General features: G+C 37.1%; 1 protein-coding gene across 1 annotated transcript in view; it reads right to left on the reverse strand.

Annotated features, from left to right (window-relative positions):
• skiv2l (Ski2 like RNA helicase) overlaps positions 1–10,991 on the reverse strand; it is a 30,619-nt gene extending 19,628 nt beyond the window's left edge. Inside the window, exons 1-16 of the mRNA XM_014474296.2 lie at positions 10,904–10,991; positions 9,974–10,092; positions 8,374–8,495; positions 8,099–8,216; positions 7,856–7,970; positions 6,724–6,798; positions 6,584–6,637; positions 6,327–6,487; positions 4,880–5,035; positions 4,639–4,784; positions 2,882–3,028; positions 2,718–2,802; positions 2,534–2,640; positions 1,625–1,771; positions 337–433; positions 42–254 (exon numbers count right to left, since the gene is read on the reverse strand). Coding sequence (XP_014329782.1) covers positions 42–254; positions 337–433; positions 1,625–1,771; positions 2,534–2,640; positions 2,718–2,802; positions 2,882–3,028; positions 4,639–4,784; positions 4,880–5,035; positions 6,327–6,487; positions 6,584–6,637; positions 6,724–6,798; positions 7,856–7,970; positions 8,099–8,216; positions 8,374–8,495; positions 9,974–10,092; positions 10,904–10,916 — 1,875 coding nt within the window. The 5' untranslated portion in view covers positions 10,917–10,991. The remainder of the gene's footprint in view (positions 1–41; positions 255–336; positions 434–1,624; positions 1,772–2,533; positions 2,641–2,717; positions 2,803–2,881; positions 3,029–4,638; positions 4,785–4,879; positions 5,036–6,326; positions 6,488–6,583; positions 6,638–6,723; positions 6,799–7,855; positions 7,971–8,098; positions 8,217–8,373; positions 8,496–9,973; positions 10,093–10,903) is intronic.
• Between the last annotated feature and the right edge of the window lie 24 nt (positions 10,992–11,015).

Consider the following 11,015-nt stretch of genomic DNA (forward strand, 5'->3'; position numbering starts at 1 on the left):
ACAGACCAACTATCTTTGTATAAATAGTTGCAGCCGTTCACCTGCGGCAGCTGCCGGTCTCCTCCTCGCAGCCGACTGAGGCTCTTCTGGAAGAAGGAGTGGATCTCCGCCTTCTCTATGGAGGTGGTGAGGTCCATGGAGTCCAGCGAGCGGGCGTTCTCGTCGCATCGCGTCCGAGAGAAGGTGAAGGCCACCACGGGGGTCTGCTGCCGCTGGGACAGGAAGTGTAGCAGCGTGAGCCACACCGCTCGGTCCTGGAGGGAAACAAAACGGACGAAATGTGAACACAAAAACTGTGATGGTGGGTGGAACCAATAGGCAACGCAGGACGATTACCTGGCTGGCTGAGGTGTGCTGAGGCATGCTCTTTGTGCCGAATGACTGGGCGTGTTTGCTGGTCCGCTCCTTCTTTGTATCGACAGCGTTGTAGTAGCTGAACAGACAGATTTTTATTTTTATTTACTGAAACCGCTGCCTGGAAACTGACGGTATTTTTATTGATTTGGAAAAAGTTCCATGTTTAGACAGCACCTATAGTTGTCATGCCAGGCCACTAGATGGCACTGTGTGTTTAGCATGTCTATTGAACACACCTCACTAGCTTCCACTTCATTGTAAAACAAAATGAAGAGTATTAGGCCCATAAAATGACAACATTAAAGTCATAAAATTACAAACGTAAAGTCAATATCACAAGAAATTATATAAGAATAAAGTCATAATATTACAAGAACAAAGTTGTAATACTAATATAAGAAAAAAGTCAGCATTACGAGAATAAAGTCGTAAAATTACAAAACTAAAGTCATAATATTACAAGAAAAAAGTCATTACAAGAAGTCGTATGACAACAAAGTCACAGTATTATGAAAATACATTCATAATGTTACAAGAATTAAGTTGAAATATTACAAAAATAGTTGTAAAATTACAAGATCAAAGTCATTATCTTACTTGAATAAAGTCAATATGAGCATAAAGTTACAGAGTTACAAAAATTAAGTAAAAATAATGTGAGAATAAAGTTATAACAATATAAGCAAAAGTTGGTATTACAAGAATAAAGTCATAATATAATATTATGAAAATAAAGTGATAAAATTCCAGAGACAAACTCATACGAAAAAAAAGTCTAAACAATATAGGAATAATGTAGCATTATGAGATTAAAATCATAATACGAGGTATTCTTGTAACACTCTGACTTTTTTCTCATAATATTATGACATTATTCTCACACAAGTTTATTCTTGTGATATTATGAATTTATTTTTGGAATTTTATCACTTTATTCTCATAAGTTCTTTTTTATTTTCTTATTGCGGCCCTAATACTCCATCACACCCTCATGTAACGCATACATTCCTTTTCAGAAATTATGCTAAACTGAACAGGTTAAGTAGCACAATGCTATCCACAACTGTTTTTGTTATCTCCCCCTGTATGTGTGGAATAAATCCTGAAGTCATCCATTCTGCACGCATGCGCTTTCACACCTGCAGAGCTCTTCACACCTCTGCTGGGCTGCTACAGAAACGTTTCACTCTGAGACCTGATGTCACAAAGTGCCGGTCAGAGACTCTGGTCACTGGTGTCGTGCAAACGAGCGGCTGGAGAGACGTACCCTTTGGTGAGGAAGTTTCCTGCAGCGTCCACCAGCAGGAACATCTCCTTCTGGGTCTTGGTGCTGTTTCCAGTGTACAGGTAATGCTCCAAAGGTACGGGCCGCTTCATGGTGCTGATCACGTAAATGTGCCTCTTCTTAATACGACTGGGGACCAAAGGACTCGGGTTAGGAGTTTCAGAACAGAGTTATAGCCTCCAACTTCCAGTTTAGCTTTGAGAAGTTACTAGGGCTGAAATGATTAATCACGATTAATCGGTTATTAAAATAATGTTCAACTAATTTGAGTATGTTAATTGGAGTATGCAGACTCAAAAACGGTTTAAAGAACAACATATTCAGAGAAGGAATTAAGCTAAATATGTTCTACCCAAAACTCCTAACATGGCACAGTTTTAGCTTCACGTAGCTCAAGTGGTGTAAAAATCAAAATGTCCTATTAAGAATCTTTTGCCATCAAATTATTAATTGGTAAAAGCAAAAATTTGTAAATTTATCTACAAATGATCAAGCATACACTAAAAAATAGTCTGTTGTTGTATTTTAGACTACAAAATGTATCTATTCTTATTTATATTATTTTAAAAGGGAACTAAATTATTTTTTTTATTTGCACATTTAATGTATTTCTAATATTGTATCAAAAAGACTTAAGTAGTAAATGAAAAATCTGCAGAATGTATAAACTTTTTTGTCCGGTTTATCGATTAATCGTCAGATATTCGATAGGATAATCAGTCACTAAAATAATCATTAGTTGCAGTCCTACGTTGTGAGTGTGTTTGTAACCTGCTCAACGAGCCAAAAATGTATAATGTTAGTAAGCTGGCCACTACTCAGAGGGTTCATCATTGGTCAACCTAATTATTGATTACTAAAATAATTGTTAAATGCAGCAACAGAAGTTACCCGATCCACTCGCTGAACTCCAAAGCATTCGGCACCGTGGCGCTGAGCAGGATGATGCTGACGTGATCTGGAAGCATGATCAGCACTTCCTCCCAAACCACCCCTCTCTGAGGCACACAGAAGAAAAACTGCTATTCTCACAGAGGAAGCAGAGGAAATAAAGTCTCCAAGGAGATTTCCTGACCTCAGCATCATTAATATAGTGGACCTCATCGAAGATGACCCACTCCAGGTCTCTGATGACCTCTGAGCCGTTGTACAACATCGACCTCAAAGAAAGCAGCAAGATAAGTCAATGTAGACGTTTTATTCATCATTTTGAAAGCAAAATACTCAACATGAAGATACCTGAGGATCTCTGTGGTCATGATGAGACAGGAAGACTCGGGACTGAGCTGGACGTCTCCGGTCAGGAGTCCCACGTCCCCAAAAGTGGTTTTAAAGTCTCTGAATTTCTGGTTGGACAGAGCTTTGATGGGAGACGTGTAGATGGTCCTAGAAAAGCCCAGAGGTCCAAACAGGTTGAATTAGGATCATTAGTAGTACTAACATCTCTGTATTTTATGTTTTTGTGTCTTTATAAAGGCATTTGGTGTGTTTAAAATGTTTTCTGTGCCACACTTTGGTCTTAATTTAAAATTCTTTATAAGTAAAGCTGGGTTGGAAAAGGAGTTAACAAAATATTTTTTATCAAATTATCATGAACAACATATTTTATCAATATTGTGTTTGATAAATAATAGGTCTGCACAATATATCATGAGTACATCACAATAGCAGTGTGTAGTCCTGGAAGCACAAATACACTGCAAAAACACAAAATCTTACCAAGTATTTTTGGTCTCGTTTCTAGTGCAAATATCTCTTCTTATAAGATCAATATTATGGGATTTTTTACTTAAAACAGGCTTCTATTTTTCTGAAAAGTTACCTACTGTACTAAGATATTTGCACTAGAATCTGAACAAAAATAGTTGGTATAATTTTCTGTGTTTGCCTTGTGTGGGACAGAAAGGAAAGGAGGAAACAGATATATATTGCAACACTTACGAATATTACCCCCATTGAAAGATTTTCTTATATCATGCAGCCCTAGTAAATAAATAATGCACCAACAATGACAGATGATACAGATAAATTCAGTACATTAAAACCTTTATTCGTATTTTGATTGTTCTGTTTCAGCGCCATCTAGTGGTGGAGTCAGAAACGCTTCGATGGAATCAACAGTGACTTGAGATCTATGGTTCATGAGAAGTAGGCTTTTAAGGAATTATGTTAATCTCTTGGTAATATTTATAAATCCCCACTAAAAAGATTTAAATTGCAGAAAACAAGTGAGATAATTAGAAATCCAGATAAACTTGCTGCAGAAATTGTTATCCATTTAATCTGCAATTAAGTCCCATAAACTCCCAACATATTGAGTTTTATTTCATCTTTTCCACTCCTCTGTCTAAAACTAATTTGTTTTTATTGAATCAATTAGTGTATACATACAACTCTGGAAAAATAAGAGATTGCTTAAAATGATAAACGGTCATATACCTATATACTTTTTTTACATTTATGTTTGAGTAAAATGAACATTGTTCTACTCTATGAACTACTGACAACATGTCTCTGCAAATAAAACATTTTTTTATTTATTTATTTTTATTTTAAAAAAATGAAACATTTTTTTTATTTATTTGCAGAAAATGGGAAATGGTCAAAATAACAAAAGACATGCAGAGCTTTCCGACCTCAAATAATGCAAAGAAAACAAGTTAATATTCATTTAGAAACAACAAAACTAATGTTTTAACTCAGGAAGAGTTCAGAAATCAACATTTGGTGGAAAAACCAGGAGGTTTAAATGGGGTTCAGTGCAGTGGGCTCTTCATTTTTTCCAGAGCTGTGTAATTTCAGCTTGTTGTAGATAATCTCTTTGTGAATCCATATATGCACATTGCCTTTTGGATTATTATTTGTATTCTAATTAATTATTTCATTCCACACAGCTTTTAAATCAATACTCCTGTCAAATCGCAGCCATTATATCTCACATATTCCTCCTTCTCCTTTAGGCAGGCAGTAATTAAGCTGCACCAACAGTTTCTCACCTTGTCATGTGTTTCTGGGACAGAGCGATGGCGTACTCAGCCACCACCGTTTTGCCGGCCGACGTGTGAGCGGCTACAAAAACGGAGTCGTGGGCCTCCAGCCTCAGCACAGCCTGCTTCTGGAAAGTGTCCAACTCAAAGGGCCACTGAAACGGAGGAAGGCAGAAAGTCAGGCACCAGCGGACGCTCCATCACAGCCAGACAGAGGTAATTCAGAAATGAATCATATTCGAGTCGCCACCTTGAATGCCGGGTTTGGGATGCGTTTGTAGAAATCCTCGCAGGGTGACAGAATGTCCACAGGGATGGCCCATTTCTTTTTCTCCTCTGGGTTCTCTTTTGGCTTTGACTTCTCTGTTTTTCCTGCCTCTGTTTGGGAACAAGAAGACTCTGCATCCTGAAGACAGACAAAAAAAATGGATTTATTAAAAGCTTTTGTTTTAAAGTGATTAATTACAGCAAGAATAAGTCCAATTTATGCCATACTTTTGTTTACCAATTTAATGTGATGCATTAAGACATTATAGTGAGATTAAAACATTACACAGTTATTATTCTGGGGAGAAAAAGATTTAATTCCAGTTCATTTGTTTCAAAGAGTTGATTATGATGCATTTTCTGTCTGATTATATATAAAATATTTTTTTAATCTAAAAAATATTTTGTCAGTACTTAAAAATGTTCACTTGAAGTGTGTCGGAGTCCTACTGCAGATGAATGTGTGTATGAATGACTGTAGCGTAAAGAGTTTGGAGTCCTCTGACTTGAAAAAACTATTGATCCTACTTCAGCTAATCATTAATTATTGGAGGCACCATGACGGACATTGGAAATGAGGGACGCTAGTTTTGAACAGAGCGACTGAAATTGTTTTCCCAAGTTGTTTTTGTCAGTTTATTCACTGATTCTACTTATTCGAGTCAAGCTAATTTGTCTGTGAACTTAACACACCTGGTTGGGGCTCATATATACAAACTGCGGTATTTACAGAAGTTGGAAACAGCTAGCTTATAAACCGACCCGTACCTCCTCCATCCTGACATGTTGATTAAATTATCGACTTTGCCTGAATTCACACCACATGATTTATATCAATACGTTATAAGCAGCGTTTCCCCTTACATCGGAGCAGCAACAAAAACCTACAACAGACGAGATGCTAACCAGTCTTTTCCATACATGTTCGAAAATTGTGGTTTTCTCACATTGTTAAACTCTGACATTTTCATAAAATATACTGTAACAAACCCGGAACCTCCTAAGTTGCTGAATATTAAAATAAAAGATGATATTTCAAAACAGAACCGCATTAAGTGTATTTTGCTTCCACATCGTACTCTGTTCGGACCATTTCTTTTCCTCATTCTGGTACGGTCGCCATCTTTAAATCTGTACCTAAGGCTCGGCTGACCAGAGGCGCCCTCTTCTGGAAGGCGGCCAAACTACAACACTCGAAGAAGGTCTAAGAGGACTGTTATTTAATTTATTGGAACTAATTTTAATCTAATAAACAATTAATAGGCAATTAATCGTAAGTGAAGTAATTTTCAATACCCCTAGCAGCGTTAACAGTAGAAGGAGAAGTACAATTAAATTGAAGTTCTTGATGTCCAGGTCATCCAGGCTAGATTTAATAGTAGTAATAATAATAGTAGTAGCAGTAGTGGTGGTGATATTAAAAGAAACACCTTTATTCCCAGGTCTTCCAGGCTGTTAGTCCTGGGAATTTTGACGGCCTCTTGTCCTGCTTTGTCATCCTCCTCCTCTGCTTCAGGCTGAAGATCAGGAATGTCTTCCAGTGTGGACAGCAGAGACATGAGGTTCACCTCTGGTTTTGCTATTTTGGCATCTTCACAGAGCAAATAAAAAAGCAGGAACGAGTGAATAAATTATCTCAAAGTTTTAAGAGCAAATTTATATATTTTTTAAATGTCTTGAACCAAACCTTTGTCAGAGAAATCCATCCCAGCTTTGAGTCCAGGAGGGATTTTTAGTAAATCTGAGGTAAACAATAACATGAAATGTTATTTCCTTTGTGGCAGTGATGTACAAACTTATACTCTCAAAACAGAAAAAAAACCAAACCTTTCTCAAAGTTTATTTCCTCCTCCTGCTCAGATCTCGTCTTAATTTGGTCCAGAGTGAGTTCCTCCATTCCTCCTGTGAAAAATCAACAATTAAAGATTGATAAGCTGCTTTAAGCAAAACTCTACAAAAATAATATTTCTTCTTAATATCGTGCTTCACAGGATTCAGACCTTCTGGTAAATGTTTAAAGTGGCTTCAACCAGCAGGTCTGAAGCTCAATTTTCAGGTTAACCTTTTTCTTCGACCTTATTTAGACTTTACCAAAATATGTTTTACTTTAAAACCTACTGTAAGATTGGTTGATAAAGTTATCCCAAATTATATACCAACATCTTTACAGTATTTTAACTTTCTGTACAAAAGTCTTGTTTGCTCAATTTCATTCAATTATGTTAAATAATACTTTATTTAATCAAAATGGAAATTAAATATTGCTGTAACTCATATCATAAAGAGTCTTTATAGATGGTGATGCTGTGGAAAGGAAAGATTTCCAGTAGTAAGCTTGTCGCAATAAGCAATTAATCACATAATAAATTAAAATTAACTTGGCACTTTTCATTCTGATTCTATTTTTTCAAGGGAAGTTTTGTTTAAAGGGATTTCATAATACATTTTATTTATGGTTTCGGTTGCGTGTGTTTTTTATTTTATGTTTTATTTATGTTTGGTCATTGTGTTTTATTTTGCATATTTAAAATGTCATCCAGTTCTAGTGTTAATTGTTCTTTACAAAATTTTAACTATGTTAGTCTTTGAGAGGACAAACTTACATTATTGTGCAATTATTATCAATATGTTACTTTAAAATGGTCTCAAAACAACAATACTATCATTTATTGCAATAATAATTTCTGGGACAATTTATCACGATAGGCCTCTGGAGTAGGGGTCAGTGTTGGAACGGATCTGAAAAAGCCTCTCACTGAAGATTGTTGCTGTATGACAGTATCATAGCTGTCATGACATGCTGAAAGAAATATTAGAAATATTTTACCACCAGATTGCAAGAAACTCTGCTCAGATCAGAGCATAAAGAAATTAGAGACGAGTTTAAAACCTCTGGACAATCCTGTCCACACATCACAGCAGAAAGGAAGTTCTGGATCAATATATCAATATCTCTAACCGGGGAGGAAGGGGTAGTTAGTGTTGCTTCCCCGAAGGCTTTCAGAAGGAGGCCCAGGCTGACGCTGCAGTGACAGCGAGTTTTTGGCCGACAGGCCAGTGTTTTCAAGTAAAACCTAAAAAACAAGCCAAAAAAATACAGATATTGGTTTATTTACTGAGATGGAGTTGGTTAGCAGCAGTTTTACACAACAGTTCTGCAGAGACTGAGTGGTTTACTGGTTTAAAGAAGAGAAAGTGTCACCTCTGTGAAGTCCAGCAGCATCCCTGTGGTTGGATCTCTGACGACTGAGAGCCCAGAGTGAAGCGGAGACGGGGCGCAGCTGAGCAAAGAGTCGACATTAACCTTCCTTTCAGTCACCCTGGGGAGAAAAACAAAGAAAATATCACATCTTCTTCAAGATATCATAAATTTACTATGATAGTGATTGTACATCTTTTATCTGTGAAATGATAAGTCTTATGTGTTCATAATGGGCTTTCAATAATGACATCAAGATAATAAACAGTGTGGTATACTTGAGAAACTTCTGAAAGGCAAAGTCTGTGTCATGGATGGGCAGCCAGGCTGGATCCTGCAGAAACCGTTTCTCCACTTCTCTCTCCAGGCCCAGGCTGGTGGGTGGGAGTCCATGGGGAAGCTGTGGAGGACGGGATAACATCAGAAATATTAGGGTCTTTTCCACATTTATTAATCAATAATATTTGGACTGGACGATAAGGCCGAAAACCATATCACAATATTCGTGTTTCATACTGGTTTACAATGATATTTATATTTTTTTTGTTTTAAATATCTAAAATACTATCAAACTGGTGGCATAACCTTTCCTGTTTTATCCACAGTTTTCTCTTCATGCTGTTGTTTTTAATTTTTTTAGCAGTTGAGAAACTGCGACTGCACATGTTACTCAGCAGGTCGTTGCTAGGTAACCATAGAATGAGTGAGTTGCTAGGTAACCAAAGACTGAGTGAGTCAGTTGATTCCACCAAAGTGAGAGGGTGAGAAGCTAAAGCTAAAGTTTCTCAACCTCCACACAGAAAGCTTTGCGGTTCTGGATCGGAGTTCAGTGAACTTATGAAATATTCTGTTCTGATATATTCCCCATTAATGCTGATCACATGTCTGTCATGATATATGTTGTTATTGATTTATTGTCCAGCGTTAGATTAAATTAATCTGGAGGAGAGATAAGTGAGAACAGACAAAAATTGCAAAATACAACATTTATTCAAAGACAATAGGAGAAAAATAATGAAGTCAAAGGGAAAATTATAACTTCTGCCGTGCTGTAAAATTTCTTTGGAAATGGCTTTTTTACAACACTTAAATATTTCACTGTATAATATAACTATAGTAAAGAAATTTCTGATAATTCCCTTCATTAAGGGAAAAATTTCCTTCATTAAGGGTTTGGACCAACATGACCTTGTGTGAAACTATAATTTCCCCATAAACATAACAGGCAGTTGGGCCTCCTTTGGCAACAGCAACTTCAATCAAGCGTTTTTGATAACTGGTAGTAGGAATTTTACAATTTTATGGAGAAATTTTAATCCTGAATTGTTTTAATTCAGCTACACTGGAGGGTTTACGGGCACAAACAGCCTGGTTTAGGGCCTGCCATCACATCTCAATCAGGTTCAAGTCTTTGGCTAAACCAAAACTTTCTTCTTGATTTCTGCAGCACAATACAAGTTCACTCAAGCTTAAAGTCACAAACTGATAGCCGTATTTTCTCCACCAATTTTTTTTCTGTAGAGAAATGGAGTTGAGGTTAATTTTGATAACTTGTCTAGGTCCTGGAGCAGCAACACTAACTCATACTTGGCAGTCAAGTTTTTTTTGTCTGGAAATGCTGGTAATTCTATATCAGATAAAACAAATATCCAGCTTAACAGTGGTCCGCAGCAGAAATGCTTGATCTTCTTTCACAGTTAATGTAAAATAGTCATACTGTACTATATATGTTCCCCCCACTACAAATCTCTCTTCTGAAATAGGCAGGGTGGAATTTTGTTGTCATGGTTGATTTGGAACAACAGAAAATAGTTGCGTTAGATGTGTCAAGCACGTGAGATTTAATTATTGTAAACAGTAAACCTGCCCTGTACTGACCGTGCTCTGGGGAGGCAACGGCTGGTCAGGCAGCGGGTGTGTGATGAGCTCAAACCTTCCTGAGCGTCCCATCTCCAGCAGGGACAGCGGCAGGTCCATGGGGCCGACAGGGGGTACATCTGCACTCAAAACAACACAGAGGCTCTTTAACAGACATCTTTGGTAGAGGATTAGCGTCTTAACAAAAATTAAAATTTTAATCTCACAATTCTGAAATAACATTTTGAATTATGACTTTAATGCAAAGGAGAAGACTCTTCAGTTGGTTCTACTCATTCTGACTTTTTTCTCCTATTTCTGAGATTAATGTCAGAAGAGTTGAAAAAATTCACAAAGTAGAATTTCCAAAAGAGGTGGGTGGTGAGAAAACAATACTGGCTGAACAGAAAATAAATTATTCTTTGGATACGTAAAAAGCCCTAGACAATCCCCCGGTGGTTAATCTTATTCTGATTTTTTTTCTCCCAATTCTGAGATTAACGTCAGATTTTTTTCCCTGAATGTTGAGATTGAAGTCACAATTCTGAGATTACACTGAAAATTCAGACTTTTTTTTATTTTATTTTTAGAATTACGGGATTAACGTTATTTATTTTTTTCCTCCAGTGGTTCTAAATTTCTACCGTAAACATAAACCACACTACAGAAACCAGCAACAATTTATTCACACATGTAAACCGCACGTAGTTGGAAAAATCGATCTCTCAGACATGAATGTTGCTTTAACAGATGAAGTGCACCGAGAAACCAGATCCTGCTACAGACATCAGATCAGTAAAGTTAATTGCACATTTGATCTGGTGTTGATTGAAGTAGTAGTTTAACTGAAACCTTCACCAGCTCCGCATGCAAGAAAGCAAACTGAAACACATTTAAGTTATTTAGGAGTATTTCAAGGATATGCTGATCTTCCGCTGAAACACAACGTACGTATTCTGTCCATGGTCTTTCATCAACAGACTGGAACTTGCCACCATGAAGCTCTGCCCTGTCCTGCCCTGCTGTCGCTGCGGAAGTTGCCCGGAACTCCAAAGCGGAAGTA

The sequence above is a fragment of the Xiphophorus maculatus genome, chromosome 13 (genome assembly GCF_002775205.1).
Source record: "Xiphophorus maculatus strain JP 163 A chromosome 13, X_maculatus-5.0-male, whole genome shotgun sequence".
In the NCBI taxonomy this organism is placed as follows: domain Eukaryota; kingdom Metazoa; phylum Chordata; class Actinopteri; order Cyprinodontiformes; family Poeciliidae; genus Xiphophorus; species Xiphophorus maculatus.